This window comes from Gadus chalcogrammus, chromosome 1 (genome assembly GCF_026213295.1).
Source record: "Gadus chalcogrammus isolate NIFS_2021 chromosome 1, NIFS_Gcha_1.0, whole genome shotgun sequence".
Lineage (NCBI taxonomy): Eukaryota > Metazoa > Chordata > Actinopteri > Gadiformes > Gadidae > Gadus > Gadus chalcogrammus.
The window spans coordinates 9306858-9325207 of record NC_079412.1 but is presented as its reverse complement, the minus strand read 5'-3'; the positions used below and the strand labels follow the sequence as shown (position 1 = coordinate 9325207).

Sequence of the window (18350 nt, the reverse complement as noted above, 5' to 3'; positions counted from 1 at the left end):
GTTCCATGCACAGCTACACCCACACAACTCATCAACACCTCCCTCCCTCCCTCCCTCACTCTCTCTCTCTCTCTCTGTCTCCCTCTCTCTCTCTCTCTCTCTCTCTCTTTCTGACAGACAGTAAGTCTATTAAATCACATACGCGACTCAATCTAGGACCCAGTGAGAGGGTGAGAGAGAGACAGAGAGAAAAAAAAAAAAAAAAACTGTGTTTGAAAGGGTAGGGGTGGATGGATTGGGGGGGGGGGGGGGGGGGGGGGGGTTGTGTGTGTGCGTCTGTGTTCACACGTGTGCGTGCATTGGAGTTGTTCTTTTTTTTCAATCTGACCACAGAACCTGTTAGCTCACTGTTTGCTTCCTCTTAGAGCACACACAAACGCACACACACACCCACACACAAACGCATCACACCACACAATTGATAGGGAGGCAGATACAGGCAGAAGTATCTTGATGTTAGAGTTGCATTAGATAAGTTGTCAGGGGAAACTCTGTCCCGGTTGAACTGCCGCGCAACAAACCATTTGGAGTCATTTGAAGATGTGCCTTCAATGAGAAGGAGTAGACTTCAACTTTGGGGATTTTCCTGGCATAGCTGGAGGACACAAGGTGCCTGTTGGGCTAGTCATGGAGGAGCAGGCCATGGTACTCAGGCGCCTCCTGGTTCATCTGGAGAACAAGGTGGCACAAGAGGATTCGGAGGACGGACTTGCTGAGGAGTTCTCGGTGAGTCTCTCGCCACGTCCGTTATCGTTGAACAGCTTCGTGGTGCTTCCATTTTAGTAGCTAGTTCCTGAAATGCACCAGAATGGTGTTTGTCAGTGTGTAGCATAGCTGATATCACTGAGCTGCATTACGGTCTGCCCTCAATAAGTCGACAGTTCCAACAACTGGGCCTTTTATGGTAACTAATCTGCGTTGCACACAGCGAGAACACTGCAAAATGAAAATGAAAACTTCAGTGTTTGAGTATGCAACTCTTCACATTGGCAGAGATATTGAGAAGTAGGTCCAGTGTGTGTGCAAGTCAAGTCACGCTGAGACACTTTGATTGCTTCCCCTTTAGATGAATGCATCAGGCATTCGAGGAAGGACTGTAGGCAAATGCAATGAAACTGGTGTCAAAAGCAACTGTCACCATGAGAGTTGCGTGCATATAACAGCGCATGCCACGCAAAAGTTAAAGCAACTCAAAGGTCTTGTGGTGCTGGATGGCATCAGCGGGGATCCATCTCCACGACGATCCTCCTCAGAACCAGCCGCATGTCGCTGTCATGATTCTGTCCTTAGGACCATCCCCGGGGGTTGGGGGGGGACAACAAACCCATTGCATCACTTCCTGTTAGAACAAAAAGCACTCTGTGGCGTCAGTGCCACAGATAGTGTGACAGGCCTTTTACAAGCTGCTCTAGAGCTGAGAGATCGGAATGACTTGGAACAAAAGGGCCAGTGTGTTTGGATAAAATAAGAGGAAGAGAAAGAGAGACAGATAGCGAGAATCAGGCGAGGCTGTGTTGTGTTCCGAGAGTTTCGCACTCCCTGGCATGTCATTGGTGGATGCATGTGCTGTCAAAACTGTTTGGAAGTCAGAAAGGTGACTCATGGTTTGTATGGCTCAGCCAGAAGTGCAGGGCATGAGTAACTGGCATTGCATGAGTTCTGGTCTCTGCCACAAAGCACATTTTGAAATGCACCGCTTGCCACAGCCCACGACAAACTAATTTTTTTTGTATGTGAAATGTAAATATTTCAAGAGAATAATGAGCAGCACTTCCTTTAATTTGACTCATGTGTCTAGTGTTTAAGCAATAACCCCACAACAGAACGCTGTCTTATGAATCATAAGGAGGACACATTGGAAAAATGGTGATGTTGAAACTTGCAGAGTATGTCCTGGGTTTTGTTCAAGATCAAACATTTGTAGGGTTGGTATTGGGTAGTATAAATTGGGAGAAATTAAATGCTTGATGGAATTTGAAAGTATTGCTGTGGATCCACAGGGAATACCCGTCTTGTAATCTTGTAAGTCAACAGTGGCAATGAAAGTTATTGGCATTCGTTTGTGTTTCCAGAGGTTGAAAATGCAGTCCATCCAGTACCGCAATGACAACACCTTCCCGAGCAAGGCGGCTGTGATTAAGGACAACTTCAAGAAGAACCGATACAAGGACATTGTTCCCTGTGAGAAAACTCGTTCAACGTTCTCACTGGGCGAGCTGGTGTATTCAATATTATAACTAACTATGAATCCCTAATGTACAATAATAATTATACTACATTGAGCCAGTGATTTAGATTAAATATATATGTACCATTAACAGGACATTAAACCATAGAATACATGTACGGATACATTCAGTATGTTTAAAAGACAGTTTCTTAAATTCTATCATAAAATGTATTTACTTCAATTTGACCCAGGAGCAATGTGAAAGGGGTCATATTATACATAACACATTATGTTTGTTGATTATTACCACCACGTCAAATCAGTAACAAATCGATATTATAAGGTTGTATCATTATAAAATAAAATGTAAAAAAAAGAAACAAAAGACTATATAAATGTGTTTCCCACCCCCTCAGTCGATCACACAAGAGTAAAACTCTCTCTGAAAACCAGCAAAAATGATGAAGACTACATCAACGCTAGCTTCATCAAGGTAGTGTCATCCTTCCAACAATATGCTGTTATGTGCATGTTTCTTATTACAAGTTCAACATTTCTCTAGAGCTGCATTCAGCAAATTCTGCTCGCCCCACATTATTTTGTTTGAAGGGCATGTCTTTTACTACCAGGTGCAAGCATGATTAGATATTACAAGCCATTTCAAAAACTGCCTTGCCATGTGACATAGTGACATCACGATTGTCAGGGTTTTCACCGAGAGGTATGATGTATAGATAAGACCAGTACCAGTTGGTCCATTCTACTGGGTAGGCTGGTAGACTGATCTATCCGTCATACATCTCACACATCAAATGTCTTGTCATGTCTAATCAAGCTCACATCTGGCGGTAAAATAGGGGCTCTTTAAATTGTGACTTGATTGAGACTTATTGTTATCATGCATTCAAATCTACAGCACTGGCCAGCAGACAAACAAGTCCAAATAACTCTGAACACAAGGCGAGGCCAGCAGAACCGGCCGAGTGCAGCTTTAAGTTTGCAATAAATATGTGGTATTTTATGACATCGGCCGATGCTGAGGGTGATATTTTTCTCCATCTAAAGGGAGTCTCGGACTCCAGGGCATACATTGCTACTCAAGGTCCTCTTCCTCATACGGTGCTGGACTTCTTGAGGATGATCTGGGAGTACAAAGTAGAGGTGAGACCGGACCTATACTAGGACCATTAGAATCCTACTGCACTGACTCTCATTAACATTGAACACTGTTTGTCCCTGGGCTGTCATTGTCTTCACTCAATCTTCATCCTTTCACATATTATTTGTCCAGCACCTTGCAGATGTTTCGTGCTTGATTTTTGTCAATGTAGTGAATGAACACTGTTTTTGAATACATTGGGCTAGGCGTGTGCTGATGTTACACGCATGTTGTATTTTGCATCTCTCATAGTATTGTTTCATGCTAGGTCGTCGTGATGGCCTGTCGGGAGTTTGAGATGGGGAGGGTAAGTCTCTTTCATCACCTTCATCACAATCAACTCTCTCCCTCTTTCTTCGTGTCAAACTGCAGAGTAGAAGTGTGCATAGACAGCTCGACAGCATAGTATACGTGTCAGGCTTAATTAACCACACAATTAAAAAATGAAATAGCTACCAGCCAGAACCAGTTTTGAACCTCACAGATGAGAGCGAAGATAGACAAACAACCTTCAGATGCTATGTCAGTAGGCAACAATAGATACAGACTCAAGATTAAGAGCAGGTCCACCTCTCTAGAGGTTCAGTTAGAGCACATGTCCATAGGTTAGGCGGGCCAGGTCACATTAAAATAGAGCATGGCTTCCCGTTGATCAGCAGCACGTCAGACCTTCTCCATCAGCTCACCGCCAACCGCTCTCAGTTGAATATATATGTGATTTGTATACATACAAATATATATATATATAGTATCACTCCAAAACTAAAAAGACATTCAAACCGTACAGGAAAAAACAAATCTGAAGTTATAATTTGAGAATAGATTAAAAAAGATTAAGGATTACAGTAAAGACAAGAAAAAAAAAGTAAACCTTGAAGGATAAGAAAATGTTCTTGACATAATGGTATTTCCAATTGTACCATATTACAAATTCCAAGTCACAAACAACTTACAAGAACAAACAAATCATATTTTGAGGTGCATTGCGTTGCTCTCAGTTGAAACTCTGACATTTCCCAGAAAAAGTGTGAGCGCTACTGGCCAGAGACGCAAGCAGAACAGTTTGTCTGTGGGCCTTTCACAATTGACTGTGTGAGTACTTCTTTAACATCACTTCCTTTTTTGACTAACTTCTCTAAGCACCCTTCCCCTTGAGCGATGCCAATGGCCGATGATACACTCCTTGGGGAACCACCAATAATAAGGACATTTTAACATGAACCTACGATAGTGTTTGCTGATTAATACAAATGAATGCCAATGTTGAATCCAAATAATATGTGCATTGCTTTTTTACCCATAATGACTTGTACAGTGTATTCTGTTCTATTTATTACATCAATCTCAACTACCTTCTTATGTTCAGGGTGACGAGGAAAATAAAGGGGACTATCAGGCAAGAAAACTAAGGATTACCTTTCAAAATGTAAGTAAAGTAGTACCATATTTTATAGGATGTTATATCACATCAAATAATCCCAAATAATCCTGTTGTGCTGTGGGTTTTTGTTGTAGCCGACAATAGAATATATCATATATTCAATGATTGCCGCATATATTCTGTTTTAAATGTGTTTATGCACACTCACCAGTAACTGAGAGTTTAACATGTGAGCTTTTATCAGACCTTGATGCAGGTGCAGATGTTGACCATAGCTTTACTGTTTGCTCTCCGCAGTGTAGTCGGGCGCTGCATCAGCTGCACTACTACAACTGGCCTGACCACGGCGTGCCCGACTCCATCCCCCCCATCCTGGAGATGCTGCTGGAGATGCGGATATGCCAGGATCACGATGACGTACCCATCGTCATTCACTGCAGGTGACCGCTTCTCTATCAACATGTGCTCTCTCCTAGTATCCTCTGCTGTCTGCGCCATCTTTTCTCTTCTCATCTCTTCGGCTTAAACACTTTAAAAAGAGATTAAGGCCCTGAAAGGGTTTGGAGAACCAACCGACTTTGTGTATGACACAGGAAGTCTGTTGTTGGGTGTTTGAGCCTACAGTCTATAGCCCACTCGGAATGAAAGCACACACACTCCATTTCCCCCACAACCAGTTTCACAGTACAGCTGTGGCTGGCTACTTGGTCTCCGTATGAAAGACTTTCTCGCACTCTTTTTTGATGCCCCATTATCTCAAAGCACTACGACACACATCTGAGAAAGCTTGCAAGGCTGCCTTAGCAACAAGCACTGAGCAACCAGTGAAACAATTCAAACTAAGGCTTTGTAGTTGATATTACTGGTCATGATGATCTAGATAGTCACAATTCTTTTTTAAAGAAAGTGGAATTTCCACACCTCTTTGAGGGATGAGTTGGCAGAAACAGAATGTAACCCTGGCAACAGGCTCCACCCAAAAGTCAGTCAGTCACTCCACAGTATGAGTTAAGGCTCTCCTCTGAATGCTGTTCACGACACAGTCAGAAATAATTGAGTTATTTTTAAACATAGATAAACAATCTAGATAAACAAAAAAAGGGTGTTATGCCAGCCGGCAGACATGGATACAGATCACAAATAATACAATAGTTCAGTTTATTTAGGGATTCAGTAATAGCACTTGTCCATAGGTAAGGAGGGCGAGGTCCTATTAAAACAGACTCAGAGCATTGCTTCCTGTCCGCAGCAGTCCTTCTGCTCCAATAGCTCACCACCAGCCGCTCTCAGTTGAGTGTGCATGTATTTGGTTTTGACTGTGTTAACGATAGTCTAAAACGAAATATTTTTTAACTAAACTAAACACCCAAAAAAGTCTCCCTCCCTCACTGCTCCTTCCCTTCATTTCTACACTTTTTAAACAGATATTCTCGCAGAGCATTACATTTATTAATAGCTGATGAATGGCTTCCATTTCTAACAAATTATACACACATAATAGCTCGTAGCTGATCTTAGCTACAGCACCTTTTAAACTTTTAAATGATTTAAAATGTCAGCATGTGTTGAAACCCAAGCCCAAAAGAGCATGGTGTGTTTTTGTATAGGTAAGTGTACCGAGTTGGATGCCTGAATATATCTCCAGATGAACATTGGATGTGATATAAATGGCGGGGATGATGATGATTATTATTGTTGTTGTTGATGTTGTGGTTATCATAATACCAGGCAAACCAGACCTGTTGCTGTAGGCATAGGCCCTTGACATAATGTATTGAATATGGACGTGTGTGCCTGCTTCAGTGCTGGCTGTGGGCGAACAGGAGTGCTGTGTGTCATCGATTACACCTGGAACCTTTTGAAGAGACAGGTAACCCCTCGCGCTTCGTTTCACAACATCCATCTTATCTCGCCGCACACATCTTGACAGTTATGGACTTGTACATTCCTCCCTGGTTGCAGACGCTCCCGCCAGACTTCAGCATCTACGATCTCGTCCAACACATGCGCACGCAGAGGCCCTCTGTGGTTCAGACTAAGGTGGCATTCACTTTTTTCTGTCTTTTACTTCCTCTTATTAGAAGAAACAACGGTTTAGATAAAAACAGCCTTCTTTACAGCACCTCTTTTTATGGGGTCAGTTTTAAAGGTAATTTGCTTCATTTTTTCCCCCATTATGTCTTTATTGTAAATATTTGTGCTATGTTTGGTAAATTAGGAGCAATATGAGCTGGTCTACAGAACAGTCAAGTTCCTGTTTGAGAGATATTTGCAGTCGTTCGATTCAACAGCCTGTCAAAACAAGGTAAGCATGGAAGGGAAACTTTAAATAGGCAAATATTACAGTTTCTCAAGTTCCTGCCTCTCAGTACTGTATTCATTATTCTTTGCTTTGATTACTTAAATACATCCACTCACAACGAGGCCCAGAGGAGTGGGGTCACAGTAGATAATGGGGTGCTTTGAATGTAAATAATATATGAAAATGCAGAACCGAATGTGGTAAATCAAGTCAACCATCTCTTGTTGTCTGTTATTGTTTTAAGGAGCTTGAAATAGTATCATTAATTAAATTGGAGTGATGATTAAGTTAATGCTTACCAGTCGTTCATTGCATAGAGCCAAGGCCTGCTTCGTGAGAACATGGTTTGTGAATGGGATTCCCCTTGATCTAACCATCTTGTGGTTGAACGACGGGCTGCAGGTGCAGCCAGCCCCTTTCCCCAGCCCAGCCAACGAGAAATCAGACCTGAGCCAAGAGTCAGAATCTGACTTAAAGCCAGCCTCACGGTGTCTGCTGGATCCAGAGCCACAGGATACAAGGTGCAGAACTAAGACCACACTTATGCCTTATGCGATACTCTACTGTATCAAAAAAACATAATTTGCATTTAATCTTGAATTTATTGTTTATATTTATTATTTTTTAATTATTATTATTTTGTATACATTTACTTTGATTATGTTTTCACCAACATTTAAACCTTGCATCCAGGTTGACGCTAATGGAGGAGCAGGTGCTTGGACCCGCTCAGCTCGGGCCTTCAGCACAGGAGAGGGTTTCAGCACATCCCAGCAGAGACGACTACCACTGGGAAGGAGAAGAAGAACAACAACAACAACAACCCCAACCACCCCACCACCAACGACATCCACCACCACTTGAACTGTTACAGAGAACCCCTGAGGTTGTGACCCCGGCCCAGGTGCAAGACCACGTGGGCCACGGCCTGGGACTTATAAGCAGAGCAAGAGAGGAAGAGAGGCATGAGCCAGAGGACAGCGAACCGCCACCCAAACCCACCATGCTTCGCCTGGCCACCACCTGCCTGACGGTGGAGGACCCCTACTTTGGAAGCCCGAACAGAACCTCATTTCTGGCAGAAGCACCTGAGTATTTGATGGAAGACTTGGTCAGCTGCCACGCCCCGACTTTAGCCCTGAACGACCTCGACCTCCCCTGCTCCGGTAACCTCTCGTCTGCTTTCGCTCATCACCTCCTCATAACCTCCTCGATGTAGGGTTAGGGTTAGGGTTACCTTCTTGTAGAAATAAGTTGTGTTCTGAGAAGTTGTGCTTTGTTTTTGTCGGTGTGACTGGAAGTATTTTTTGTGCTTGAAAATGATCAAGGTTGGTGCGATAGTAAGATACTAAATAATTACAACATTTATTCAAAATGTAAAAGATCAGGTCACTCAGTTTTATTCCTGAGTAAATTTATATCATGAATTTTGTTTGTTTTGTGGTCTTGCTATTGCTGTTTGGTAATGTTTCTTGTGAGTTTTAAACAGTCTTCTCTCTATGCATTTATATTTACATCCTATTTACACAACCAGGCATACAATATAAACATACACAGGCTTTATCTTTGTGCTGCTGTTAACAGTCTTGTGATTACTGTTTCCCTTTTGTAGCAGGTCATTCGTTGCAGGTCATCATCCCCCCAAATGCTGCTGCTCTGGCCATAAGTGAAATGGGAGGTGAGAAAAATGGGCAGATATAACTTAATTTTAACCATTAAAGACTTCATTTAATAAGACTGTAAAGTTTGAACTATGGCGATAAGTGCTGATTAAGCTGCTCTTCTCTTAAGGCACAGGGAGCCCCCCCTCACCTGTCCCCCCACTCCCAGAACGAACCCCAGAATCCTATGAGTTGGCCCATGATGAAGGTAGGTGGGAACACACTGTGGCCATGACGCCATCCTCCAAGACATTGCTCAAAGCACCCCAGTATAAAAATATATCAATAATATATATTGAAATCGTAATGAATGATGCATTGAATGTAAATATGAAAGCTATGGTTCGTCTTTCAGCCCTCCTTGAGCAGTTTACCTCCGGCCGCCCGGTAGGTCAGAACAGAGTGGGCTTGTCCTCAGAGTGGTCCTGTGATTCATTGAGGCCCCCTGCCACTCAACATGAGGTCAAATCCTGGACCAGGAGCAAGGTCAGTTCTTTACATCGCTGTACATGCTGTTGCATTTTTTCTTGAAGAAAGTAGTCCAATCCTTGGTCGCTTTTAACTCACTTTATTTGTTAAAGTAGGCATATTTCGGTATGGTAACTATGAAGCATACGGGAGGGAATTGTGGCTTACGCGTATTGAAAATAATATCATGCACTACTTCGAGTCCCGGGCAAAGGCCCGGGATTCTCGGCCAGGCTACCTATTGATTCTGGCCTCTCAATCTGAATTCCGCCCTGTGATTGTCAAGTGGGCGTGGCCTACGTGAAGTGGGCTTGACCGGCGTGACTAATGGCTCTGCCATCCTCACCTGTCTAAAGGTGCTGCCATCTGTGGCTGGAGTAGTTATTGCAGCTTATGTGTTCGATCCTGCTTCCTAGTGGCTATGTGAGGGTAATGCAGCTTGTGTGTTAGATCCTGCTTCCTAGGGGCTATGTTGGGGCAGTTTATGGGCTTAAAATACGTAACAATGCCACCAGAGTTAGGACTGTTTTGCCACGAATGGTTCACAGTGCTGATACATATAAACATATTAATACATCATTCATAATAACTAAGTATGTTAAAAATATTGAATAATAGTTAGTCTGGTAGTTAATTAACAGACTCCACAACTACGTATATCGTCTGATGGACTGATGTCTGGATTTCTCTTTTTTTCAGAGCCTAAAAGTATCAATGTCTTCCCCTGGTATGTTTAATTTTTTTTAAAACAGAGCTATAGCATTTTTTTGTGTTCCTCTGGTGTGTGTGTGTGTGACAATGAGTGTTGTCTGACCACATGACATGTAAAAAAATATATTTAGCTCTGCCCACTGCTTTCTTTCCAGCTGCCCGGTCCAATATGAGTTCTAGCCACCTTCCTCCTCCTCCTCCTCCTCCTCCTTCTGCACCAATACAACCAGAGTTGGATCCCCTTCTACAAGGTACAATTAAGATTGGTGACCATTACTGGCAAGCTCCTAAAATGGAATTGTAGTCCTTCTATAACCTCAACACTGTTACCTTACCTTGGAACAGTTACAACATGGTTCTTAACATAATATTTAGGAGAAGACACTGCTAACTTGTGTTGGGAAATGCTGTCAGTTGTGGTAACCCTGCGTGTCTTCACAGTGGGCATGAACCCGCCTCTTCCTCAAAGAACTCCAGAGTCCTTCATCTTGGCCACTGAGGAAGGTAGGCATGTTCATCATCTAACACTTTCTAATGCACCACTGTAACTTCATGTCACATTTAGTATAACCCCGCCAAAGTCATTCCATTTGGAGTGGTTTGAAGTTGACTTGAGAGTTACCAGAAAAGTGCGTGAGAAACAACACTATACATTATAGATGTCTAAAGCTGCAGGTTTTACATCTCAGAAGCCCGAGGGCCATTTCAGCGTGTCCTTGGGACCCAAAAGCACACACCCCTACAATACTCTGAACATGCAATATTTTGGTGGTCCTTTTGTTCATGGAAAGCGACCCACCTCGAAGTGTATCACCATCCATTCTGGGTCCCAGCGACCACTCAGTGATTGAGTCTCTTCTGTTTTGTATCCCCAAACAGTGGATGAAGACCCCGGCTCCCTGCTGCAGGTGTCCGACCCGGGCCCGCGGATAGGAATCTCCTCCGAGTGGGCAGGCAGCGCTCAGCCCAAGAAGTTCCTGGATTTCGTTTTCATGACCAGGAGCAAGGTGATTGGGATTCTGCAAACGGATCAATTGTATATCAGATGTATCTTAAGGCCTTTGTTTATAGCAGAGAGGGATAAAGGAATTTCATTTATGAGTCATACTCTTTAGTTTGGGGATTTAATTTTATGTCCAGCCACATTGAAGCAGTATTCCTATTGAGGACATGATTGCACCCCATGTGATTGAACCCGTGAGTCATGCTCTCTGACCCCCCCCCCCCCAAAAAAAAACACACACAACACACTGTAATACTAATATTAGCTTATTTTCTGTTCCGTCAGAGTGTTCGTGCAAAGAGTTCAAGACAAGGTGAGCAGTACAAAACTATTAAGATAATAGTAGGCATTATTCTTCCCTTAATAACTTATTTGAAGTTATTATCTCCAGGTTCTAAACTAAGCTGTGCCTGTCTGTGTGTCAGAACCCTTGGCTGTAGTTCGGCAGCTGGCTCCTCCCTCTGTGGTGTTCAGCGGAGCGGGAAGTGGTGAGCTGGCCTTTAGACTGCGCCTCATATCATTAGTCACATCTGAGCAGCATACAGGAAGCACATGTTCTTAAAACAAACACCTATATAAGACCGCTGGAAATAAATACATGTATTCACGTACACATATTCACAATGCGCTCTCATTTTTTAAAATAACTGTGTATATACTGTGTGTGTGTGTGTGTGTGTGTGTGTGTGTATATACTGTGTGTGTGTGTGTGTGTGTGTGTGTGTGTGTGTGTGTGTGTGTGTGTGTGTGTGATAACTGAATCCAGGAGTGGAGCAGCATGTTCACTTTGTGAGCACTGAGACCTCAGAGAATAAAGCAGTACACACCGACAATGGGAAGGTCATGCCTAGAACCAGGGTAAGACCGAAGCCAAACATGAACGCTCAGCGCTAAGCCCCTTCCTAAGAGGCTTTTTGGGTATTGACCAAGCTATATTGGTATTGAGTGGTATTGACGAAGCTATATTGTACTCATTTATTGGTTGCTTGTTGTCCTTCTCTCTAGAGTTTGAAATTCTTCAGATCCAGAGGTAAATGTAGGTATATGATTTTATTTTTGTTACGTATTTTAAGAACACAAGCTGTATTTCCCTCACTTAACCACTAGGGAGTAGGACCAAACATATAAGCCGTAAATACTATACACAGCCACAAGGGGAGCAAGACCTTACTGAAGGCTGCAATAAATACTTTAGCCACAGAAGGCAGCACCACAGACCAGGCGAGGAAGCCGAGGGTTACGTCACACCGGCTCCTCCAACTACTTCCAGGCCGCGCTGTTCATACCATAACTACCTACAGATCGAGCATGTCTTCAGAATCTTCTCGGCAGCTATTAGACATACAAGGGTTCATGTTTTTGATCAGCTAGGAGACGCTCGCACGTGCTTAGACACATCTTCAATCTCTCTTTGCTTCAGTTTACCATACCGAAAATACTTTATACTAAATAAAGTCTCTTAAAAGCTATTCCTTTGGATTCGACCACTTTCCTTGAAGAACTCAGCATTTTCCTTCCTCTTCTTGCAAATGCACAGAAGGTGTTTTTTTAGGGATAGGAAACTAACATGTCTGTCGTGTTGTGTACCGCTAGCTAAACCTGCAGCTCCACCTGCACCGTTGCAGCCCGGACACACACCTCCTTCCACGAACGGGACCTCCAGCTCCGGGTTTAAATTTGGTACAATTACCACCTCACTTAACATAAACGATACACATGATGATGTGTTACATTACAACCTGGATTCAAACACAAACCCATTTGCAGGATTTGGGAACCGTTTCGCGAAGCCCAAGGGGCCGAGGAGTTACCCTGAACCCTGGATTTGAACCCCGGACCTCTCTCGCCTGCTCTTTCTTTTCTAAAACTCTGGTTAAACCCCCCATCCTGGAGATTGGGATCCTATTTCATCAACAGAATGGATAATTAATGATAGTGTCTACCTCAGGGGTCAGCAACCTTTTCAACATGCAGTGCCAGTTTGACATTTTCTCGTTAATGAGTTTGCCTTAAGCAACAATATATTAAATATTAAGCTGAATTATGACAAAGCAACCGAAAACATTTCCAGAAGCCCTGGAATTGTATTATTTCCTGCATCAACATAAAAAAAAAAAAATTATGTTTGCAACATGGGCTTACAAAGTATAATTGCATATGTCCAATCTTAAAACACCACTTTCAGAAACTCATTCAAAAACATATTTGCACTGTGAGAAATGTAAAAAAAAAAGAATATATGAGAATGGTGGAACCATCCACATCAATATCTTATATGTACAGCTTTGCAAAACCATGTGAAGGCGATGCATAAAGGCTGCAACAATATTTTAAATATTTTTCTTGTCTATTACTCACGACATAGGTTTAAAAACTATAAATTTATCCCATTTCAGAATACTGCTTTCAGCAACTCATTTAAACATATTTGCACTGGGAGGAAATGCCAAAAACAGAATAAAGTGCAAAAAAACACGGTAGTAATGATTATGCTGCCGCATTGTGCATCCACATTTGTCAACACAAATGTTGTCAAACACCTTTTTTTTTTTTTTTGTGATGATTATGCTGCAACGTGCCAGTGGTGGCACGCGTGCCTAGGGTTGCCGACCCCTGGTCTACCTCCTTTGTTCATTAAGGTTTTACAAAACAAACCCCTTTACTCTCAGGAACAAATGGCTACACATCCATGATCTGTAATGGAAAGTTAGTCGATCAAGTGAACATGTTTTTGGTTTACATTGATGTGTGTATGCCATTTTGTTCATATTTATAGTTGACAAACTGCATTTTGCTGTTGATCTTTAAACAAAAGCAAATAATTTTATTGTTTTAATTGCAAATATTCAAGTGGCAATAGCTTTATTAATTCCATTCAGCAATTTATTTATTGTTCGACGACACTGTACAGTTGAATTTAATACAATGCCTGCACAAAATAATTTATTTAATGTATACAAATAATTGGAATTCCCAGTGTCTTTTTATTTTCTATCTTTCCATAAAAGGTCTCAATACTTCTACAACACCAATATTTCTGTTAAGACGCCAACGACAAACAAAGAAACAAGGCAGACGAGACCGTACATCCGTCTCATAAAAACGCTTCGGGTGTAGTTCCAGCAGGTTGGCAAAGTAAAGGCTACATCGTTTTAGTAAAACGTCTGCTTAATAGCTCCACCCAGTGGTATAACCAATAGCTGCAATGAGCTCTTACTGAAAAGGTAGATGGAATATATACTAGTGTGGTGACCCACAAGTACGATTAAGAGACATTCACCAAGGGAATGTACCTTTAAGGGAGTATCAGTTCCGGTTTAACCTGGTTTTGACCTCACTCTCGGTTGAGGTGAAGTTTTATATTGAAGTGGAGAGTAAAGCTGACTGGACGCATCTCCGTCTCTTGTTTCCTCATTTATTGCACTCAACAATTGATGGCCCCCCGATGGACGCCGCCAATGGCACACCTATTTGTACCTATGGCACGAGGTATGTTGAAGTGTGTTTCAGCGGGCGCCATTTCGGCTGGGACTTTGTCATGGCCGCCGTGTCTACGCCACTCCTGGGGGCAGATTTCCTCTGCTCTTACAGACTGTTGGTGGATGTTACAATGTGCCGCCCGACGCTCTCTCTTTTGCTTCGTACCCCTGACCGCTGGGAGGGGTGGGGGCGCTTTGTCTGTCGAACACGTTTGCCACCGGGGACCTGTATCAACGCCTGCTTGCTGTGTTTCCTGACATCACCACGCCCACGTTTTCATCGGCAGTGGCTAAACATGGCGTGGAGCACTACATCACAACTCGCGGTTGGCCAGTGCGACGTCTCCACTGGCCAACCGCGCCCCATGGTACCTGCTGGCTGGAGGCGTAAGGTCTTTGACACTATCCACGGCTTTTACCAGCCGGGGGTGAAGGCCTCTGCCAAGCTGGTGGGGGCCAAGTTTGTCTGGCCGGGCCTGCGGAGGGACGTCAGGGCCTGGGGTGCTGTCTGTGTGGCGTGCCAGCGTGCAAAGGTGACTCGTCATACCAAGGCCCCCTTGGCACCCTTCAAAGTGCCAGAGAGACGTTTTGATCATGTGAATGTGGACCTGGTGGGCCCACTTTCCCCCTCCCGTGGTTACACCTACCTCCTCAAGATGGTGGACAGGACCACCAGGTGGCCAGAAGTGGTTCCCCTGTCCTCCACTACATCAGCGGAAGTGGCCTGGGCGTTCATTATGGCTTGGGTGACCCGTATCGGCACACCGTCCAACCTTTCCTCGGCCCGGTCTGCAGTTCACGTCAGGGCTTTGGACTGCGGTCGCTGGGATCGTGGGGGTGAAGGTCCACCGTACCACAGCCTATAACCCACAGAGCAACGGACTTTGCGAGCGGTTTCACCGGGACATGACGTGGAGTTGTGATGTAGTGCTCCACGCCATGTTTAGCTCAGAGCAACGGACTTTGCGAGCGGTTTCACCGGGACATGACGTGGAGTTGTGATGTAGTGCTCCACGCCATGTTTAGCTCAGGGCCAGCCTTATGGGTGACTCAGTGACTCCGTTGACCGCCTCCCATGGATTATGATGGGCCTTCGCTCCGCCCCCAAGGAAGATCCCGGTTGCCTCCCATCGTGCTGTGTCCCGGGACATTGCCAATGCTTTCGTTCCCATTCCGACGCCTCACCATGGCCTCCCCCGGTCCTACTTTCCCAGGGATTTACCGTCAGCCAAATATGTTGTCATCCGCCACGATGGCCACCGTACCCCACTGCCCTTCCTGGAGGGAGGGTCTAAGAACTTTGTTATGGATATGGGGGGCAGGCCTGAGCGGGTGGCTATAGACCGTCTCAAGCCTGCTCATGTGGATATTGGCAAACCGCTCCAGCCGGCCCAGCCCCCGCGGCGAGGGCGCCCCCTGCGACAGCCTCGACACCTGCCCCTGCCCTTTGCTCTTCTCCTGTTCTGGCCGCCTGGTCCGCCCCCCTATACGTTGACTTTTCTAGGGACAGTTGTGAGCTGGTCTGTTCTGTTTTGCACTAGTGGGTGTCCTGTGTTCTCTTTGGGGTGGGCCTGTGTGGTGACCCACAAGTAAGATTAAGAGACATTCACCAAGAGACTACCTTTAAGGGAAAGGGTTATGTCATAGCAGTTCCGGTTTAACCTGGTGTGTCCGTTTTGACCTCACTCTCGGTTGAGGTGAAGTTTTATATTGAAGTGGAGAGTAAAGCTGACTCAACGCGTCTCCGTCTCTTGTCTCCTCATTGATAGCACTCAACACCAGAACATTTACTTTCCGAAACAGAAATGTTGATATAGTTGCATACAATCACTGACAATCATTGTTTTTCAAATCAAATAAATGTGCATAAACATATTCTACCCATGAAGATAGAAATACCTTGTATAAAGTTAAATCCATATAAAATAGCATTGACTCCAATGCTGCTATTCATGCTGGTAGGAAATGTATTAAAAAGTTAAACTAACAGATGAAGAAATGATCCCTCCGTACAATGTAAGGAACAAAATCTGACTATAGGGTACAATTATTATGATTAATACGCCTGTAGATATAATTAACTACTGTGTGCCTATTTTATTATTATAATGGGTAAAGAATCGATATTAGGAAAGAAAACGACGGTGGAGGCCAGTCCCACATGGGCGCCAGCTTTGGCTGCTTCCCGGGGGTCCGGCCGGGGGACGGGGATCCCCCTCTGCCTGGCCCTGCTGCGGCAGTGAAGGGGTCGGAGCTGGAGGCGGATCGCTGGTGTGGGGGGACCGTGAACGACCCCGCTTTCTGGCGGCGTTGTGGAGCGTGTGACAAACGGCCCAAACCAGGACAGATTCTCTAGGAAAGTCTGCTGGTGCGCTAGGACCTCCACGGGCTAGCAGGCCCTGGATGAGGCCAGCCCTGTCGCAGATGGGAACGGATATCTGGGAAAGGCAGATGGCCCGGTGACCCATGGTGCCCCCCCCCATTTGACACTGTAGAATGTTGGTGTTTTTTTGTGTTTCTCTGTGTTCCCATTTCTAAGTCTGGGAACAGGCCAGTGCCTCTCCTACTGATACCAGGTGTTATTTCCCACAACCCTCCATTTGTTTATGTCCCAAAAAGGACGAACCAACCAGGCCGTCTGGGACATAGCCAGGACCGCATACCTGATCAAGGGAGAGACTGCTTCTTTTGTTATTCACGTTTTCTTATGTATAATACTCGCCCCAAACCTTTGGTTCGGTGAGAAGAGGGATCGACAGCCAAGGAGCACGTCTGGAGACTGCTCCTCCCCCGCCTACATTATAGATTATTCTGTATCCTGCTGTATTACTTCCTGGAATAAACCATCTATTCGACCCTCTGATCCAACCTGTCAAGTTGTCTTGATTTCCACTTAAAGAATTACTACTACAACGGAAAAATACATAACTCAGAGTCTATACGAGCAGTTTAGAAATAAGCTGAAATCGAACAACGCCCCGCTGTCACAACCCGCCTACCTCCATGTCGTCTGGACCAATATACTCCTTGCCAACTGTCATGGCTGACAGCGCAGAGGAGAGCAAGGACAGCTGCTCTGTTGGGCCCAGACAAAAGACTTGTCCCACAGAGTGGCCAGCTGTCTCTGCAGGCGGTAAGGTGGCAGCGGACTGTCACTCGGACAGAGGAGTGCTGCCAGGGGAGACATCAGGCGAGGTATCCCCCTCGCCCTGTGTGGTGGTCCACCCCTTCAGCCTGGTGTAGTCGCTGAAGGCCGACTTCACTGTGTGCCAACAATGGTCATTGGTTGGAAGTGGGTTCTTGGTACTCCCTTAGCTGTAGTGAGCCAGCGTGTTTAACATATACAATATTTACACTTGAGTATACATCCCTGGCAATGAAAAGCGTCTAGCTGTCCTGCAGAAGGTTTTATTGAAACCCAGGTTATCTACCAATGGAACTGAATGACCACGATTCATAACAGTACTTGTTAGTGTTACGTATTTTAAGAACATAAGCTGCCTCCACATAGCCTCTAGGAAGCAGATTCAAACACACAAGCTGCATTACCCTCACATAGCCACTAGGAAGCAGAATCGAACACTTAAGCTGCAATAACTACTTTAGCCACAGAAGGCAGCACCTCAGACAAGTGAGGAAGCCGAGGCTATTACGTCACACCGGCTCCGCCCAAGGCCACGTGGATTTGAACAAAACAGACTAGAGTCAGGAAACAGGCCAGAGATTTCACCGTAATTTCCGGTTAGTGCACCACGGAGTACTCGATTTGGAACAGCACTCACATCTGAAAAAATAACGTAGTAGATAGTGCGGATAGTATACTTCCTTTAAGTATACTCATGGAAGTACGGGTATGGTCTCACGAAAAATACGTGACACTGTCACGTTATTTAATCTATTGAAACGTGATCAGGGACATGTAGGCCTATTTTCTAAATTTTGTATTTAAATTGGAAGTAGGCTATTTGTCGTGTCACTAAGCATGACTTCCAAACTAAGGTTCTGTCCGGGAGCGT

The 18350-nt window shown here is 44.5% G+C and overlaps 1 protein-coding gene across 4 annotated transcripts; it reads left to right on the top strand.

The window, feature by feature from the left end:
• Positions 1 to 306: 306 nt before the first annotated feature.
• ptpn22 (protein tyrosine phosphatase non-receptor type 22) lies at positions 307 to 14681 on the top strand. 4 transcript variants are annotated; one of them, XM_056587610.1, is made up of 26 exons: positions 307 to 726; positions 2073 to 2181; positions 2587 to 2663; positions 3236 to 3331; positions 3598 to 3636; positions 4350 to 4421; positions 4696 to 4755; positions 5008 to 5150; positions 6514 to 6580; positions 6673 to 6750; positions 6929 to 7015; positions 7415 to 7533; positions 7706 to 8178; positions 8625 to 8690; positions 8804 to 8881; positions 9029 to 9159; positions 9841 to 9868; positions 10008 to 10103; positions 10294 to 10356; positions 10732 to 10859; positions 11141 to 11168; positions 11281 to 11343; positions 11622 to 11713; positions 11861 to 11891; positions 12449 to 12535; positions 12623 to 14671. In XM_056587610.1, the coding sequence occupies exons 1-26, from the start codon at positions 628 to 630 to the stop codon at positions 12682 to 12684; spliced, it is 2472 nt and encodes an 823-aa protein (XP_056443585.1). In that variant the 5' UTR covers positions 307 to 627; the 3' UTR covers positions 12685 to 14671. The 4 variants fall into 4 exon arrangements, with proteins under 4 accessions (XP_056443585.1, XP_056443578.1, XP_056443571.1 ...); XM_056587603.1 differs by having other exon boundaries at positions 8804 to 9159; positions 11861 to 11885; positions 12623 to 14681; XM_056587596.1 differs by having other exon boundaries at positions 8804 to 9159; positions 12623 to 14678.
• Positions 14682 to 18350: the final 3669 nt, after the last annotated feature.

Coding starts and splice junctions, on each gene's coding strand:
- ptpn22 (XM_056587596.1), top strand. CDS start 628: ATGGAGGAGCAGGCCATGGTACTCAGGCGCCTCCTGGTTCATCTGGAG. Junction 3,332..3,597: donor TCTGGGAGTACAAAGTAGAG/GTGAGACCGGAC, acceptor GTTTCATGCTAG/GTCGTCGTGATGGCCTGTCG. Junction 8,179..8,624: donor CCTCGACCTCCCCTGCTCCG/GTAACCTCTCGT, acceptor TCCCTTTTGTAG/CAGGTCATTCGTTGCAGGTC.